At 39.1% G+C, this 19,538-nt stretch overlaps 2 protein-coding genes across 7 annotated transcripts in view; one reads left to right on the forward strand and one right to left on the reverse strand.

Moving 5' to 3' along the window:
• The window catches only part of GUF1 (GTP binding elongation factor GUF1), a 25,347-nt gene extending 22,782 nt beyond the window's left edge, over positions 1–2,565 (forward strand). For all 3 annotated transcript variants that reach the window (XM_040594878.1, XM_040594869.1, XM_040594888.1), the window contains 2 exons: positions 640–676; positions 2,003–2,565. In XM_040594878.1, the coding sequence (XP_040450812.1) occupies positions 640–676; positions 2,003–2,140 (175 nt within the window). In that variant the 3' untranslated portion in view covers positions 2,141–2,565. The remainder of the gene's footprint in view (positions 1–639; positions 677–2,002) is intronic.
• GNPDA2 (glucosamine-6-phosphate deaminase 2) overlaps positions 1–14,172 on the reverse strand; it is an 18,892-nt gene extending 4,720 nt beyond the window's left edge. The window contains exons 1-8 of one of the 4 annotated variants that reach the window (XR_005827994.1): positions 14,041–14,172; positions 12,439–12,602; positions 12,033–12,134; positions 11,379–11,561; positions 10,872–11,056; positions 10,602–10,776; positions 8,007–8,072; positions 6,270–7,316 (exon numbers count right to left, since the gene is read on the reverse strand). Coding sequence is in view for 3 of the 4 variants with exons in the window: in XM_040594900.1 (XP_040450834.1) it covers positions 4,572–4,651; positions 10,602–10,776; positions 10,872–11,056; positions 11,379–11,561; positions 12,033–12,134; positions 12,439–12,562 (849 nt within the window). In the remaining variant the exon portion in view is untranslated. Of the gene's footprint in view, positions 1–4,571; positions 4,652–6,269; positions 7,431–8,006; positions 8,073–10,601; positions 10,777–10,871; positions 11,057–11,378; positions 11,562–12,032; positions 12,135–12,438; positions 12,603–14,040 lie in introns of those variants that run through there. The other 3 variants (XM_040594900.1, XM_040594910.1, XM_040594920.1) reach the window with 3 other exon arrangements.
• Positions 14,173–19,538: the final 5,366 nt, after the last annotated feature.

Genomic DNA, 19,538 nt, shown 5'->3' on the forward strand with positions numbered 1-19,538 from the left:
CAGCATTGCTCTTAGTAACTTGCAACACCCATGTGTCCACTTCCTCTTTGGCAGTGGAAGAAGTTTCTTACTACTGGAAAAAAGTTAGGTAGTTGTAGAATAGTTTAATCTCTGGGAGAGTCAGCAGAAAAAAGAACTGAACTGTGCTGTTCCAAAGGAAACGTGTTGCAAGCTAAACACATAGCTATTTCTCAGCAGCAGTCACTTCTTTTAGAGCAAACAGTTTCCTTGACACTTTGTTTCTTGTCACATTTTTGCTGTTGCTGTTTAAATAGAATTTGGAATGTGGTAAAATAATTAAAGGTAGGGATCCAAGCAGAGGTGCTCTAAGGATTTGTATGTACATATCTATGTACACACATGTATGTAACACTGAATCATAGCAGAAACTGTACATAAAAAGGCATGTACATTATGTACATATTGCACGACCTAAAGGTTATTTCTAGAACTGAGAAATGTGAATCAAGTTTTCTGTTTAGAACTATCTTCTGTATACAAAATATGAAAATGTCATAATTCTGATGCATCTTACTAAACTAATAGAAAAAAAATGCTTAGCATTTTGACAGCTCAGTATTTAGCTTCACACATAGGAGATGTTCTAATATGTTAATGTATGTATGTTTCATTTTACAGGCTGAAAGCTTACAGAAAAAATGTTGTGGCAAAATGTGTAGGTATTTTTTTCATTTTTTTAAATTTGTAAACCTAAGAGTCCTGCTAACTTGGGCTTACCTCTTCCTAAACACCCAGCAAAGACATGTTCTGTTTATGCATTCTACCAAGTGTCAGGGGAATATTAACATGTACTTTTAAGCTTGTATTTTGAAACTCAATTTCTGTAACCTCTGGTTTCAGCTTGCTGTAAAAGCAGATCAGAAAAAGTAATGGCTTTTTCAAAATTATACACATTAGAGTGAACTCAACAGCGTATCTGTGTTCACTCCTGTCTCACCATTTTCTAATAGTTGTAGACATAGGGTAAATGCGTGTGCACACACACATATGTGTAACTTCATATATTTCCTAAATTGTTTTTTTTCAGGTGATTTAAGAAACTATAAAAGTACTTTTTTGTTAACTTGATTATGGTTAGACACTTACTTGGGTTTTCAGAAATACATCATGATAAGGTCTTAAATATGCAATAGCTGACTATCAGCAAGGCTCAACAACATTATAGGAATCATAGAATGGTTTGGGCTGGAAGAGACCTTAAAGATCATCTAGTTCCAACCCCCCTGCCAAGGGCAGGGACACCTTCCACTAGACCCAGTTGCTCAAAGCCTCATCCAACCTGACCTTTAAAGAATTTCTTCCTAATATCTAAACTAAATTTACCCTCTTTTAGTTTAAAACCATTACCCCTTGTCCTGTTGATATAGGCACCACTAAAAAGTCTGTCCCTGTCCTTCTCATAAGACCCCTTTAAGTATCAAAAAGCTGCTATAAGGTCTCCCTGGAGCCTTCTCTAGGCTCAACAACTCCAGCGCTCTCAGCCTGGCTAGAGAGTTGCTTCAGGGAAAAACATTGCCCCTTACTTACTTTGTATTTAGCTCTCTGAAGTGAACATGTCAGAAAAAATTAAACCAGTGTCCCTTTCTCACAACTACTGTAGAACTGTTTTGCTAGGCACATACATGGGATGCTGTTGTTCAGCATCGTATAAGGGTTCACCTAGTGTGTCTGGGCTGGCATCCTCCTGCTGTTCCAGGAGGGTTATTTGGATGTCCTACAGGGTGTGTCTAATGTCAGCCAGGCTTATGCGAATGCATAAATCTAGGTAACCAAATTCAACCCTCAGTTGTCTAAATGAGCATGCTTGTTTGCTCCGTTGTTCTTTTTAACTAGTGGCCTTTTGGCTTAACTGTTTGGAGTATAAAATAATATTTTGTCATAATATAGCTAGCCTTTCTGACTTTTAAGCACTTCAGTTTAGTGTTGCTGAAATATACTGTAGTTGCATTTAAGCTTACCAAAATATTTTTCCTTTTCATAGTATGGTGGAGACATTACAAGAAGAATGAAGCTTTTAAAGAGGCAAGCAGAAGGGAAGAAGTTGATGAGGAAAATTGGCAATGTGGAAGTACCAAGAGATGCCTTTATACGTGTTTTGAAGAGACAAACTGACAAATAGAGATCAGTGGCATGCAGCTGATAATTCTCTCAACTTTTTGTAATAAGGAGCTAATGTAGAATTTATCACTGTGAGAAGGAATATATCTAATTTACACCACTTAAAGTCAAATATATGTGGGGACATAAATTGAAAGGACTATGTACTTAAAATATACAGATACTTGTAGATTATTATGAAATTAATTAGACTTGACAATGCCAATTCTAATTGTATTGTTTTTCATTGTATTTCATTGTTTTCTAACATTTTTCTGACACTTAAAATGTAACATAATTAGGTTTTGTTTAGCATTGCAAGTCTGTATGAGAGAACAGGAACCATGTGGCAGTTCATAAAAGTAACTGAAAATATGTATAGTCAAACAATGCTGGTTTTGTTTGGCTTTTTGGTTTGTTTTACCTAAAAGTTTGTGGCCACAAAAATATCAAGCTATTTCCTGTTTTACTTCCTCAAATTGCAGTTGTTAGGAAATCATGAAGATGCTGGGAATTTTAATATATGACAACACAAGATACATAACTGCTGTACTCAAGACTGCTCCAAGCCTTAAAGAATTCCTTTAATTCAAGCCTTAAAGACTCACAGAATGGTTAGGGCCTATGGAGATCATCTAGTCCAACCCTCTGCTAAAGCAGGGTCACCTACAGCAGGCTGGGCAGTATCCCACCCAGGTGGGTTTTGAATGTCTCCAGAGAAGGAGACTCCACACCCTCCCTGGGCAGCCTGTGCCACTGCTCTGCCACCCTCAAGGTAAAGTTTCTTCCTCTTATTCAGATAGAACTTCTTGTGTCTCAGTTCGTGCCCACTGCCCCTTGTCCTGTTGCTTGGCATTACAGAAGAGCCTGGCCCTGTCCTCCTGACGCTTGCCCTTAAGTTACTTGTAGACATTGATCCTCCATGCAGGATCCTGAACTCTGCCATCCTGCGGTCACTGCAGCCAAGGCTACATCCCACATGGGTCCTTTGTGAGTATGAGGTCTATGAGCACACCTCACCTCATCAGCTCCTGCACGATCAGTGCTCTGCAGGAACATCCTGGACTCTGAGCCTAGCTGGATTGTCTTTCCAGCAGGTAGCAGGGTGGCTGAAGGCCCCTGTGAGAACCATGTCCTGCAATCATGAAGCCACCTCCCATTGTCTGTAAAAGGCCTCATGGACCTCCTCTTCCTGATCAGGTGGCCTGGAGCAAATACCTGCAACAGTGTCCCCCATGTGAGCAAGCCCCTTAATCTTTACCTGTAAGTTCTTGACTCATTCAGCATCCACCCTGGCAGAGCTCGCTACATTGCAGTTGCTCCCTCACATAAAGAGCAACTCCACTGCCTCTCCTTGCTGGCCTGTCTTTCTATACAGCCTTCTGCGAGAGCATCCCAGTCACGGGAGCGATCCCACCATGGCTCTGTAACTGCAACGAGATCGTGGCCCTGCCACCACACACAGCTCTCATTCCTCCTCTTAGAACACATCCTGGTGTACTTGTTGAACATCTGTATTGTTCACATACTAAAGTCTGATCGCCAAGCTCACAATTGAAAGCTGTAGTTAAGCATGCTTAATATAACCTGTTGCTTTTTGAAATGTAAACACAAGTTAATAACCATGCTCTATACTGCATTAACAACTGCTTGCCCCCCCTCCTTCACAAACTTTTAAGCTGCTTTTATTATTTGGGGACTAATCTGGGTCTTCACAAATCTTCATTTCTTGTTACTAAATATATTTATTTTGGAGAACTGATTGCTACTAATACCTACTGAAGTACCAACCCCAGAAAAGGCTGCTTTTAAATTTAGGATTGTGACTACAATCTGAGATTGATTAATCACAAGGTGGTTCTTTTATTACAGCCCGAGTACAAGGATGAATTGGGAAAAATCCTTGGAGGGATGGAATTGAACTGGACCCCTTCAGACATCCCCTTCAACTACACTGCTCTCAAGGGCTACAGAAGGAGGGGGGAATTCTGATACTTTAATGGCTAGCTAGTTTGTTGTTGTTTGGGTTTTTTATTTGAAGCTGTTTCAAGTATACTGAAAAACCAAAGATCTGTGTGCAAACAAGTTATCCCACATCTCTAATAGACGTTGCTGCTACTACTGACGCTGAAGAAAGGACATGCAAATAAAGGCTCTCTATCATTAACATAATTATTATTCCTCCCCTAAAAAAAGCTAGCAGGAATGCTATCTTAAAAGACAGCATTTAAGAAAGTACAGAGATATCTTTTAAGAAAGTACAGGTACAGTAATATGTGCTAAGAGCAAAGTAACTACAGCAAGATTTCTCCCAACCCTCCCTTTAAGTAGACCTAAAAGAAAGTAGGTACTGGCTCTGTAATGAGGAATAAAGCAGAAGCTAAAGGTAAGACAGAGATTATCCAAACAGTAAATATTTCATAAAGTTGCTGAGTATATCAAATATATATTACCTAATTAAATGAAGTTACATGCATGTATAAAGTTGCTTTGAGCATGAGACTAGAACTCAGTCTTTTAGCCTTACAGCCATCTGAAACAGAAAAAAATACAAATTCAGTATAATTCTGAGAGGACTTGTACAGGATGTCAGTTCTGAAAGCAAGGACTTTAAGAGAACTGGTTAGTACTCTTAAAGTAAATGAAGTATTAGTTTTAGAATCAGGTCATTTTGTGTCAATCTGGTCACATATTCCCCCTTCCCCGCCTTTGAAGCATACTTCAAAATCTTACTGAGAAAAAGGGGAATAAAACACTAAAGTAGATGTGCCAGGCTACATTAGGATTTACTCACTTACCCAAGGACCAATAACCTAAGACTTAGTGAATTTGAAAATGTTTGAAAATACTGCAGGGTAACAGGTAGAACAATTTACAGGGCTGACTTATAGCTAACAAGTTTGGGAGGTACCATCAATAAAGAACTGGTATTTACTAAGAAAGTAATTGGAAGCATCTTAAGGACTGAAATGATAGAAACAGTGCAGCAGTATTAAAAAAAAAAAAATGAAGTCATGAATTTACAGGGGCTAGAGTAGAAGTCTCCCTCCCATAGAATTCATAACTTAGAAAAAGTTTAACAGAAACAAACTGGAGAACTACTGGAAACTTCACAAAAAGAGGCAGGAAGCCTTAGACCCACTCAGACAAGCATGGGTACTGCTGTACCAGTACTTAAACAGGCCTGTGTTTCACAGAAGTTTCAGTAGTTGTGAAGGGAAAAGAGGTACCAATACTGTGGCCTCACAATGTTTTAAGATAACACCAAAAAGGGCTCTAGTTGGTAAGGCTGCCAAGGCAGATGACTGAAAGGTACTCTGGAATAAAAACAAAAATAAGGAGTTGCAAGGAAGAAAAAGCTTTTTAAGTAGAAAGATATAAAAGCCATGCATTTCCACTCATGCCTGAACCTGAATTCTAGTGTCCTCAACAGAACTTCAAATATAAAGTCTTTACTTAGCTTTAAACGCCAAGAATGGCAAGCCTAACAATGCAAATCGTGGGTTATATGCTACATGTAACAGCTTTCTCCTGAAGCACAGTTAAACTTTTCCCCCCAGTATTGCATTATACTTAAAAATTACAAGCGTGAAGGTTGAACCTTAACCTGAAAGCCTATTTTAAACCTGCGCTTGTTCAATCTACTCTTAGGAACTGAAACACTAGCCCTGGCTTCCTACACTGCTCTAAGGCAGACTCTTTCATCCTTTTCGAATTTCATAGAATCATAGAACAGTCCAGGTTTGAAAGGGACCTTGAAAAACCACCTGGTCCAACCCTTTCTGGGAGACGTGACCTAGATAATCTTATCTAGCAACCTGCCCAATCGCATCTTGAAAAACCTCCAGCAGCAAGGGGGGACTCTTCCACATGCCTGGGAAGGTAACGTGATCTGCAAGAAGGGTTACCTACCACTCATATGGGTAAAAAAAAAAAAAAAAAATTTTGCTTTATTGCACTTTCTCCCAGTGAGTATTTTACACAAGGGCATGCTCCCCATGCCCCCTCCCCACCCCCCAAAAAAAAAGTATTAATCAAACTCTTAACTTCCTCTTTAGGTGGAAGAAGGCACAAAATTCCTAACCCCTCCATGAAACCCTGAAGTAATTATTCGTGTCAGAATTTATAGTAGAAACAAAACAATTTTGAAATTGTAGATATATGAAGTTTTACTTATATTCAAAGTAGGAAATAACATTCCTTATAACAGCTCAATGTTTATAATGATACAATGAGAGGTAACTATTGCAAAGTGATTAACAGTTGACTTTAAATGCTTATATATTAAACCTGCAGACATATTCCTGTAAATTAACATTATTTCAGGCATTTAATAGTAACATCAATAGTATGATTAAATAGGTACCTCCAGAAAGGAACATCTAAATTTTTTCTTATGTATAAAGCTCCAATTACCAAAAATATAAAAATCCTAAAGTAATTTGAAATACATGAGAGGAAAAAGTGCTATGGCAGAAGTTTAATATTTTTATCTGTGAAGTTACAACTCTCAAGAATTTGGTGCATTTTTAGGCACTGTTTTTATATTTTTATTTGCCTGAATTGTACAGCAGGACTTGAGATGCCCAAAAACTGTTTTAAGATAAATTTAAGGCAACCAAGTGCAAAAGCTCAATGTACATTAGATATATGTAAACAGAACATTTCATAGTAGAAATTTTACAACTATTACAAGTCCATAGTATTGACAAAGGCCAAAACCATTCTGCTTAGAGACAAACGCAAAAGGTAGTTACACTAATCAAGCCAAAAGTTACAAATTCCTGGAAATAAAATATCATCTTCTCTAACACAAGGCAGATGCGTTACATTGCTGTGCTAGAATAAGTGCTCTGCTTCCCCCCTCCCCCCTGCCCATAACATGCAGTCTCCCCCAGGTTTGTTCTATTCTATTCCATTTAGTTATGTACCACCAGCCTACAACAGAGCTCCAAATCTCAAAGCAAAATGCACAACAGATACGGAATGTTAATGTACAGATATTGGACCTTTTAAAAAAATACAGTACCTAGGATTCCCCATTTTAAACAGTTTTCAGCATATTGCATAGCAGTGAACTCATCTGCTACCTAAAACTGTTGCTGTTGACCCACATGGAGTTCCTCTTGAATTCTTCTTTCAGTTTTCTTTCATACTGTACAGTGGGTCCACAAGCTTATTGTGCACATGCATTAAACCTTGGGGGGAAAGCAACAATGCCAGCTTTACATTAGTTATACTTTTTCAACATGTCCCTTCTATCCACATTTTTACTTGGAGTTTGCTTCAAAGTATACATCTTAAATAGTTCCCTAAAGAAAACAACAATGGCTATTTAAAAGGAGTTTAAAATCAGAAGTTAAAGACAGCATATATTCCTGTATCACTTATACTAACAACATCTTCAGCATAAAGTGAACAGGGATGAGACAGTTGTCTGGTAACAGACCTGTTAAAAAGTAGATCTGGAATACTTCCAGGTGACTTCAATACATGAGAGCCACCCATCTTTCTTTTGTAATAAAAACTGCACAACAACATAAAAATTCCCCTCATACCACAACTTGTCATAAAAGTCAGTTTGAATTCCAGTGTTCTACCATTGCAGTATTACCTTCTAATTAGTAATATACCTTCTGGTCCTAGACAGGAAAACAAGCTAAAAGTACCCGGACTGTTAATACAGATTCAGAACTTCAGTAGTGCAGCCGTTTTCTAGTCTAGCCAGGCTTTTTTTTGGTCCTATACAAGTCATCCATAGCTGTGGTTAGGGGAGCATCTGTCTTCCTATTCAGGTATTTTAATTTTGGAAAGTGCTGAAGAGAAGAGCAATAAAAAAAAGTGCTTCTTTCTTTACTGTGTTACGACTTAGTAAAAACGTTACCTACATCTAGTTGGTATGACATTCAGTCACAGATATGTTTTTAACCTCATTTCACCTTAAGGACTAATATCTGCAAAGTAAAAGACCATTTTAGCACCAAACTAAAGATTAACTTCTAAAATTACAAGTTTACGTGATGTGCAACATTAAAACAAAAAAAACAAAAAGCCATGAAAGAACTCCAACAGTAGTGCATATTTTAGTGATGACCTATGGCAAAGAATATTTAAATACCTTTGCTACATGATGCATCTGGTGGCAAACTTAGTATCACTGCAGCAACATGAGACTTGAACAACCTTACAATCTTGGGCCATTTACTGTAGGTGACCACAACAAAAGGAGTCTTATGCAGCATCTATTTCTAATCAACGTGTGATTATTTATCCTAAAATCCAGATGTTACTGTCTCCTTCTCCACTTAATCACACATTCAGGCAACACTCCTATAACCATCCCAAGAACCCAGCTCAATTGGTCTCTCTAGCTAATGACTTCGCTTCAAATATTTGTGCAAAAACCCCAAACATTAGAAGGCAACATAAGAAAACAGTTTCTTAGATTTCGTGAAGGGTAACTATTGGATTGATGTACATGGTCATGTCTAGTATTTTTCAGGAGTTTAGCAGTGACAAAATATTAAGTATACATTCGGTACAAAAGCCATTTGTACTGAAAGAGTTAACAGCTGCACACACTACTCAAACTAGAACCATGTTTTGAACTTTAAAGCATTTCACTTCCTGCTAGTGTTTTTCTCTTCTAAAAAAAGGAAATGGAGATAATTACCCACTTCCTAGATGCATGTGAAATGTTTAAAGTATTGCTGCTGTCAATATATTTAAATCCTGTTAGTGAATGATTCAGGAAAAAGTTATAAAGAAAAGGATTTTATAAAAAAACGTATGCACCAGAGTGCTTACTTGATAGATGCCAAAATTATTTCAAAGGAAAGTCTCACTGTATATTCAAGTATGCTTTGAATAAACAGATTTCTGCATACAGTTAAGAGCAGCATGCACAAATACAGAAAAAGCTATACTGAACTGACTTATCTGCAGTAGTTAGTAAATTCAAAGTTCACTTTCTGCTTCATTCTGCAAGGAAGTTACCTTTCCCTTTTCCAGCAAGAACACTGAAGTACACTTGGCAATTCCAGCTTCTAACCAGCCAGTTTTCAGAAAGTTTAGAAATAAAGTGGAGTAAGAGTTATTCTAGTTACCAGCCAACATGGTACTTTGTTATGAAAAAAATGTCAAGTTTCAAATAGTACCTTGAGGATTTTTTTTTAAGTAGTGAAAAATCACAGTAAATAGCTACCATAATTAGCAGTATTAAGAACTATCCAGCTTCCTAATAAGTCTAACTAAGATCAAGACTCAAAAATAATTCCAGGTTTGACCCACATTGATTTCTCTTCCATCTTAAAAGGGGAAAATCTCACTGATAATAAAGCAAGTTTAAAGTAAACAATCTTTAAGAATTCTATTGCTCTGTATTACAGGGTAATCAAAGACATTGTGATAAAAGCACACATTCATATAATGTAGCCCTTGACTTTTTAAAGCAATGTTCAGTTTCATTCATAATTCTCTATCAGATTTATATATACAAAAGCTTTGCTTGGGAAAGCTATGAAACACAAGATAATGTTTAAAGTTTATCCGAGCACTTAAAGAAGTTTATCTTTGAAAACAACACAAAGTACTACCTAGCAGTGTGATACAGGTAAAGACTAACACACCCCACACCTCATACATAGGGGAGGACAGCATACTGGAAAACCCCAAAATTAACAGGCTGGCCACAAGTGATATCAGGATTAAAAAAAAAAAAAAAATCACATTAATACCAGAACTGCAATCTAATATATGGACATTGGTGATACAATGCTCTAAAAAAAAAATTTTCATAAAATACAGTCTTGATCTCAGATGCCTCAACTACTACAGGTATCCATGCTAGTAAGAAAGAAGACTGACATACACAATTGCATTTGCTGTGCTAATATAGTTAGGAAAAAGCTTTTCTCGGCAGTCTCAGTGAAACAGAATTCACATCTAGGAAGTCTCAATGACTACCAAAAATCTCAAGTTTCCCTCATTATACTTACTACAAATATGAAAAGGTCAGTAAAAGGGTGCAGCGTATCCAGTCAGTATAGATTGTTATGTTAATTGCACTGCATGAAAAGACATCTTCAAGTGGCTTCAAAGTCTGTTATCACACATTTCAAGTTTACTAGATAACACGTTACAGTACGTAGCAAAAGCAGCATAAAAAATACCAGGATTAATAAATACACAAGTTTTCTTTAAGTGAAACTTTCCAGTATATTTAAGACCAGTATTCTGGAACACGAGACTGCTGCTGTTCTACATACTGAATATTACTGAACTATCATTTTAAAATTGGAAGCAATGGAAATATTTTTCCAAAGTAAATTTTTCAGGAATGTAAGTAATACAAGAAATAAGTTAACATTTAGCATTTTGAATATATAGCATTATACACTAGCTAAAGTGTTGGAAGGCTCAGATTTAAGTCAATTTAATATTTTTTTTTTTTAAGTACATGTAACCTCTGGTTCAGTGCTCACCTTTAAAGTACTTCACAGTTTTAACTCTTAGTTCTAAAGTAGCATCTTCATCACACACGAAGATAGTACGAGGGTGTTGCTGGAAAGCAGAAACTGTCCACATGTGATTAACTCCTTCTTCAATTGCTTTGTACAATGCAAAAGCCTTATGTGCACCTGTTATAAGAATCATCACCTGCAAAACAAAGGTTTGTTTACTTTTAACCCCAGTATCAATACCCACTAGTCTTGAAAACAGATGCATGCAACTAAAACTAAATGAGTTCTTACTTCTCTAGCATCCATCACTGTACCCACACCAACTGTAAGCGCCATAGTTGGTACTTTAGATAAGTCTCCATCAAAGTATTTAGCATTTGCCAAAATGGTGTCCATTGCTAAAGTCTTTAATCTTGTTCTTGAAGACAAACTTGATCCGGGTTCATTGAATGCAATGTGGCCATCTGGACCAATGCCTTTTCAAAGTTAAAAAAAAGTAAATCATTCCACACCTGCGAGTCAACAAATATCCTTAAACATTGTAAATTCATAAAAAAAGTTTTAGGACTCATTCTTTCCTTTTGGTTCCCCATTTCCAATAAAAAACATTCAAAACATACTTGAAATTAAGTTATTAGAAACTTGGACACCAACTTTGTTTTGGTATTCATACTGATTGTTAGTCACAGAACTTTCTTATACCATCTTTGAAAAAAAATGGGTTTAGCTACATTATGAAAATAATGATTAAAGTCAGTATATTTGAATCATAACTAACCACAGAGCATTTCCTCATACCTCCAACAAACAGATCAATTCCCCCTGCTTCTTCAATTTTCTTTTCAAATGCATCGCATTCTGCCTGTAAGTCTGGAGCATTCCCATCAAGGATATGAGCATTATTTGGATCTATGTCAATATGTTTAAAGAAGTTATTCCACATATAGGAATGATAACTCTCTGGATGATTTCTGGGAAGTCCTGAAATAATTTAGAGTGAAATTAACATATTGCAAGATTTAAACAAGCAGCCTTAATTCTACTCTGTGTGTAACCAACATAGGGCATGCAAGGCAAATCAGTCAGATAAAGCACTATTTGAAATTATATTGAGAAGAAATATTTCCTGCTGGCATGCACAGGGTAATTGGTTTACATTCCTTTCAGATTACATTTATCAGTAATAAATGTAAAGTCCTCAGAAGAAATGAAGTCACAAATATTACATTAGATACTGTCTACAGAATTATTCGGAAGCACTTAATTTAGCCCAGGATCCACCTGTTTCTTATTTGCATTTTTGTGGATAAAGGAATAGAGAATAATGCTTAAGATGACCCTATGGGGTCATCTTATGACAGAAGTCTAACAGAGATACAAAGATACTATACTGACATCGTGCTTTGACAAAGTATTTAATTGTTTTAAAAAAGGAAAAAATTAGCACCTTACCTACATATTCATCCATGTTAAAAGTCTTCACATATTTGAAAGAAAGATCTCCATTCTTGTGATATTCTATCAGCTTTTTGTAGCATCCCAATGGTGTACTCCCTGTTAAATAAAGTTTTTCTACTGTTCTATGTATCCACACAATCAGTTTATTTAAGTGTCTTTATAGTCGGATTTTGCTACAAAGCTTTTCAACGTAAAATAAACCTATTATTTCTCATTTAGTTTGAGAAGCTGAGAAATACTATCACAACTTTTTACACAAATTAAATTTGTATTTTAAAAGAAATATATTGGGAGCATTACCAAAAGTGTATTTATGTTCTTTTAAGTACTGTATCTGTTAGCAACAATACAAACATAGTTCTATATTTAGTCAGTTATATAGGCTTTGAATGAAACTTGCCTGTTGGTAGACCAAGCGTGAAATATCTTCCTTGGCTTGGCTTGAATTGGATAATACGATTACAGATGTATTTTGCTGCCCATTCACTAGCCTGATCATAATCTTCAAGAATTACCAGCCTCATTACGACAGTGAGGATCTTGTATAATAAAACGGACTTAAACCTGGAAAAAATGTCAAAAGTTTAAAACTAAACACCACATGAATAGCTGCAAAACTCAGATTACAGAAAAGACAAAAAAATGACCTTTTATACTCATGACTTATAGTGCTATATAAAGGAAGTTTACTTGCATAAGCATATTGTACTCTTGCAGTCTTAGCTCAAGCCGGACTACTGGACAGTGAAAAGAAAAGCTACAGAATCCAAGTGGATAGATTACCGCCAAAATATTAAGTGTCACAAACTAACATGTAGGAAAAAGCTAAAACGAGAACAAGTCACTCTGAACTTCAGTCATTTAATTAGTTGCTACTCTTAGAAAAGAGGAAATACTCTGCTTGAAATGAAAGTAAACAGATAAATAAACATTAACCCCTTTTTCTTGTGACTAGCTGAACATCTAACATTTCAAAAACAAGGCCCAGAATAACCCTATGTATCTATATGCAAAATGCATAACTGGAAGTAAACAATTAAAAGTCCTTTCACTCCCATTCTAGCTCCGTAACAACGCTTCAGTAAACTTACTAATCTGCAAAAAAAAAAGTTAAAGTGTATTACAGATACTTGAAATCTTTACAATTTACAGGAAAAATATCTATGAGGTCACTTTTTTCCCCCAACATAACTTTAAACAGAAGTCAGTCATTCTTTATAGGCTCTGATTTTGAGTACAACTACATCAGCTATTAAGATGGATATCTAGAAAACAAGCTTGACTGTAAAAAGTACATAAGCATCTCTTGCATTTAAGCAAAATTTTTCCGTGAGTTCCTGCTCAACGTCAGGTAATTATCAGGAAGGCTGAGGTTCTTTAGCCAGTTTGCAATGTATTGCTCCTCTCTTTCCAGGTCCGATTGCAGGAGGCATTAGCCAGAGAACACCACAGCTGTCAGAAGCCTCAGGTTAACTAGGCGCCAAACCACGAGCACATGCTACTTTTAGCTGACCCAAAGCGAGGGCCAGGTTTAGAAATACGAATTGCGCTACAGCAGGGTTGCGGGGTAACCCCTGCGCGCCCACCGCCCCCTCCCCCGGGCAGCCGGGCCCTGCCAAGCCGAACCGGCTCTTACAGAGAAAGCGCTACCCGGCAGCTACCGGCAAACACGTTTCCTCAAGGAGGAAAACCGGGACGCCAGAAAGAGACCCCGCGGCTTCAGGGCGGCCTTGTAAAGCTTTAACCATTTTACCCCGAAAACACAGTGATGGTCTCCGAGAGGAGCAACCGGCCAACGGCACCAGCACGACCGCGGTTGTTTCGGCTGAGGGCACTTTTTGGGGGGGCGGCGAATCTGCGCTGCTAGAAGAGACCCCCTACGGCCCGCCGCGCTCCCCGCCACGGCCTCCCCCTGCCCGCCCGCCCACCGCCCGGGGCTGCAGCCCCCGCGGCCAGCAGCGCTGCCCAGCCCCGCCCCACCAGGGGGCACGGCCCCGCTCACCCTCGGGGGATCCCGCAGCGAGCGCAAGCGGCGCGGGGCCGGCACCCAGCGGCACAGGAGGGCGGCCGGGACCCGCCGCAGCACTCGCCCCTCCACCTCCGGCCGGGCCTCGCGCGTAAACCGGAAGCGCCCGGCGGCGGCCGGAAATAGCCGCGCGGGTGGGCGGTGCCGCGCGTGCGCGGGGCGGCGGCCTGGCAAGGCGGGAGTTTGGGATGCGGCGGGGTCGGGGCTGGGTTGTCCCGTCTGTCCTGGTGTGGATTGTAGGGGTGGGGTATGAGCAGAGGAGGTCTCTGCCCTCGGAGGGGGGCCAGGCCGCCGCTGCTGCTGCTGCTGGGTTGGGGAGGGTAGGGACGGACGGCTGCGACAGTACTAACGTGCTCCACTGACTAGAGCGGGGCCTTTGCACGAGGCCTTCTCTTGCAGCCCCTGTTTTGTGAAGCAGGTGGCACACTAAGGTCTTAATGAGAAAAGTGCCTCTTTAACCTAAGGATTTGCTTAAACCAGTTACAAAAGAGGTTGTTCATAGTTACTACAAAAATAATAGCTAAAGCATCAACTTGCATTTCTTTTTGCTTTAAAAGTAGTGAAGTAATTTTATAGACATAGCTAAACTATAATCTAAACAGCTATGGTGTGGTAGGTCCTGCTAGTTGGGAAAGGACTAAGTCTTAAAGGGGGCTTCTTCAGAACTTGGTAAGGAAACTGGGGAGGGTGGGGAATGTAAAAGAGCAAACTATATCATTCTGAATACATGTGTAAGCTCATGCTGCAGGCTTCACCAAGGCTTTCCTACACTAGAAGACCAGAATAAATCTGTTTACTAGGCAGGAGCATAGCTGGCTGAGGACAAATCTCATGACTGAAGGCTAAAGGGAAGACAGCTAATAAAGTGGTAAAAAAAAATACCTGGAGTCATACATGAACATAATTATATGCTCTCTGGTAACTTGACTAGAACTACTGCAAGGTAGTTTAGAAAGACTGTGTAATGCTTTGCCAAGGGCATGCAAGGTGCATCTGCAAACTTGTGAGGAAAAATATCTTACTGGAGTCCCTGGGCTTAGCAGGCAACCAATAAAAATACCCTTTGTTTCAAAATCTGCCCTTTACTTGAATGTAGCTTTCTAATATTAGCAACTTGATTTAGCTCATGCCTGTTCTTCCAATAAGGTGTTTATCTTAGAAATTTGACCAGGTCCTAAAGAATATTGGGTTTTCTTGCACCATTTCTTAAGTCATGCTCTGAATCTCTGCTGCTCTCCTTGTTTCAGAGCATGTTTGCAGTGGAGGTTGTGATTTTCAGCTACCATGTAACAATATAAGTTTTGCCCCTAGACTTCCATTCCGGTTATGGACCATGTTAACACTTCAGTGGTAAACCACTTCTGCATATAGCAGACTAGTTAACACATTTCTTTGGTTTTACTACATACCTAGGTACCTACAGGCCTGAAATCACCCCCAGAATTGTAGGGCTGATCCTTCCCTTCCCTTGGTGAGCCTTGTTCTCTAAAATGTAAGCTCAGTGTAAGAGATTACTTAATTATTTTCTCGTGGTCAGGTATCCATCTGTGTTTCTCTCATCATCAGCTCCTTGCAATCCTGCTTGGATTGTCTATTCACTTTCTTTGCAACCTTAATGTTGCCAGCTTTTATGTGGCAGTTGCTTTACAGTGCTCTGAAGGTAGCAACAACAGGCTTCTCTACCTCCCAAAAATTTTACTAGCCACCTTGATCTCAAGATGGTCAAATTTTTCTGAGGATTTTTGCAGAAGAATGGCTGCAGAAGCATGGCCTTAGAATCTCTGAAGATCTGCACAATCCAGGCCTGGTATTAGAATAGGCCTGTAATCAGAATTGTACTGAAGTTGCTGTGCTGAAGATAACAAGAAAGGTGGCCTTGAGCTATTCTTGAATCCTGAGACTGAGTAATTATGTTGTGCCAACCGGCCGTGGCTGTAACAGGATACAGCTGCTGGGAAAGCAGGTGCAGGGCCAAGAAAGATAGGGAGCGGTATGGGAATATAGGGAGTAACAAACTATAAGGCTGAAGCATAGCAACACAATTAGCTACATGGATATAATGTTTATTTTAGTCATGATAATTAGGAGTGTGAGAACCACGCGTGTTCAGAGACTACTAACCAATTATATTTCTGCTTTACGAATATGCATGTGTATCGGTTCTATATAAGTAGTGTTGGAAACTAATAAAGTTGAGCAAGATGCATAACTCATATTGAGCATCTTCTTGACCCGGCGAACCCTTCTTCCAACAGATTTTTACTGTGATGTATACTTGCTACCTGCTGCCTTGATGAGGTGGGAGTGGAGCATGCCAGAATGGATGGTACAGCAAGATTAGCTGTTTGCATTATCTCCTCTTCCCTTGGCAAAACAGCGTTGCTCAACTTTTAGGCTTCCCTTCTCAGATCCCGTTCCTTCCTCTGCCCTGTAGGTATGACGCTACCATATATTCCCTATCCTACCATAGTTGATCGGCTTTGCTCATCACTCTGCATGTGAAGTTATTATAATGAGATCTTTCATGCTAGTTCTGTTGGTTTCCAAAACCTTAACATATGCTTTATTCATCACTAATGAAAAACTCCTAAAAGTCAGATAGTAGGCTCCCCCACATTTCAGATTCTCCAGGAGGTCAAAGAATATGCTATGCACTGTTCTATGCTCAATGGAACTTGTTGCACTTTTCCCTGCTGCCTCAATTCTGAACAACCTTTTGTGTCTGTTGCCTTTTAGCAAACTTGTTGATATTAACAACTGCTTCTATTAGACACACTCTCAGACAAATTCCCTGTCTTTTGTGGGCATATTCAATTCTGCCTCTTGTTAGTATGCTAATGCCTAGGGTATGATTTTTCCAAAGTAATTCTGTGAATTTTGCTTTCTAATAATTATTTATTTATTTATTTATTATTAATTTGCATCTAATAGCAGATGCAAAATGCTCTATATGCACTGATCGTTGTTGCTAGCAATTAGGCCACATTCCTAATTCCTTATTAGGTTTCATTGAGTAGCATGACTAGAAATTTCTTAAAATCTCACAGTCATAGTATTTTAAACCCCAGGGTCCTTCTGTTGCTTTTGGAAACAGTCTTTCTGTGATTTTTTTTTTCTTTTCTTTCTTAATGGCCTCTTCTGTTAAGTATTAGTTCATTTATTCTAGTCATGGTGATTGGATTTTTATATATCTGTTATGATAGGGGGGCTTTTAAGCTGCTTCTTTTAAACCTGTGTTTAAGTGACTATGAATTTAAACTGGATGTACTTCAGCAGTAACCAAATGGCATTGAGTTTTACCTAAGGAAGGCCACCTGAACTTTGGCTGAATCCACTCTTTTATCAAGGTAGCTATTCCTTCAGATTCCCTCTTTTTTTAATTTGAAAATCAAAGCATCCTGGCCAAAGTTGGGACCTATGAAGAAAAATTACTCAACTGGACATGCAGAACATGCACAGTTGACATGCAGGAAAGACTCTGAGAAAAAGCCAAAGAAGTTGCAATGAAGATATTCGCCAGGGCATTAAACATAGAGGTTGAAAAAATAATTGATGAACAGACTTAGCAAAAAAAATATTAAACCAAAGCCCAAACAAACAAACAAACAAAAAAAGAACCCTACCTCTCATCACCTTGCTGAATTAAACTCTTGTATGGGTTCTAGCTGAGGTGGGTTTAATTTTCCCCACGGCAGCCCTCGCAGTGCTGTGCTCTGTGTTGGCAGCCAGAAGGGTGCTGGTAACACACAGTGGTTTGGCTACCGCTGAGCCGTGCTCCACAGCACCAAGGCTGGCTCTCCAGCATCCCCCCTCACCAGTGGGCTGGGGGTGGGCAAGATCTTGTGGGGGGACATAGCCAGGACACCTGATCCAAACTGACAAAAGGGATATTCCATACCATGTAATGTCTGCTCAGCAATAAAAGCTAAGAGCAGGAAGAAGCAGGGGGCATTCCTTATTATGACATTTGTCTCCCAGAGCAACTGCTACGTGTACTGAAGTCCTGCTTCTCAGGAAGTAGCTGAATATTGCTTGCTGATGGGAAGTAGAAAATAACTTCTTTTGTTCTCCTTTGCTACCACACACGGCCTTTGCTCTTGCTTTATTAAACTGCCTTTATCTAGGAAGGCTTTTTCCATTTTTTTTTTCTCACCCGCCCTGTTCTGCTGAGGAGGGGAGTGATAGAGCAGCTTGGTGGGCTCCTGGCATCCAGCCACGGTCAACACAGCTCTGCTGTGTAACAGGTGTGCAAATCAAGAATAAGGATAGAATATAACATAGAAGCTGAAACCTTGCAGAATGTGATAACTGTAAGGAGAGAAGGAGACAAAACGCAGTGGAGTTGTTTTTGGGTTTTGGGTTTTTTTTAATTTTCAGAGCTCTGAAAGAATGTGAAGACAGTGGTAGTTACTCCTGGTACTCTGTTTAATGCCACAGGGTCAATAGCCTTCTGTTTTCCTGGGACTAAAGCATATGGAATTTCTGGTTAACTTCATTTGTCTTCTGGGCATAAGCCTGAGGGGGCTGAATCTACTTGGCAGCTTTGCTTACTGCTCACAATGAAACAGAACAAGGTCTTAAAAAGATGGGTCAGGATGAGTTTGGTACAATGCTTTGGTTGATGCTCTGTTTGTGTTGAGAAAGGAATGTACTCTGAATAATTAGAAAATAGAAGGTGGGCACCTGAAGGACGTAAGGAGACCATCAAGTCAGGAAATCATTGAACAAAGAAAATTGAAAGGTCTATTCCACCTAGATCCCACCTATTATGAATGGAATGATTTGGTGTCAAAATCAAATGAATATGTATGTAAAAACGTTGTGTAACCTCTAAGGAAAACTGTATAAAATACCTAATTTTTCACTGAAAACTTTGGAACCAGTTTGTCCGGTGCAAATTGGCTAGCTCCCCAAATTTGCACAAAATAAATACCTTTGCTGCTTAAAGACAAAATTAATCTCTGAGTAGTTACTCTGTGCTGTTTTGGCATCAACAAAGACTGAAGATAGTTTCACATGCTCATGCATCCCTGTACATGTCACAGCTTTCTTCAAAGCTTCCTTGGTTAGACCTTGCTGCACTTCTACAAGCTGAGAAGGACATGGCATGTCACATCTTGATTTTATGTTTTATCCAACAATTCCATTGGAATCATTTTCCAGCAACATAGGCAACGGCAGATTCTGTGATGCTAGGAGTATACCAGCAGAGACACAAATGAAGCATCTAGCCAGTATTTAGCACCATCTTAATTCTCACAGGCAAGGCTTTGAGTCAGTTTGTGAAGCTATACACAGTAATGGATAAGCACTCTATGGTTTTGTTTTCCATGTGTGTTCTTGCATACCATGTGTTGGTGCTTTCTACATCAATTCTGGTAGAATCTGTACCAAAACAGACAGTTACCCAGTACCAGCTGGTTCTGAACATAAGTGTCGATCACTACGGAGTAAGTAGTAAAAGTGATGAGGAG

Source organism: Falco naumanni, chromosome 1 (assembly GCF_017639655.2).
Source record: "Falco naumanni isolate bFalNau1 chromosome 1, bFalNau1.pat, whole genome shotgun sequence".
Taxonomy (NCBI): domain Eukaryota; kingdom Metazoa; phylum Chordata; class Aves; order Falconiformes; family Falconidae; genus Falco; species Falco naumanni.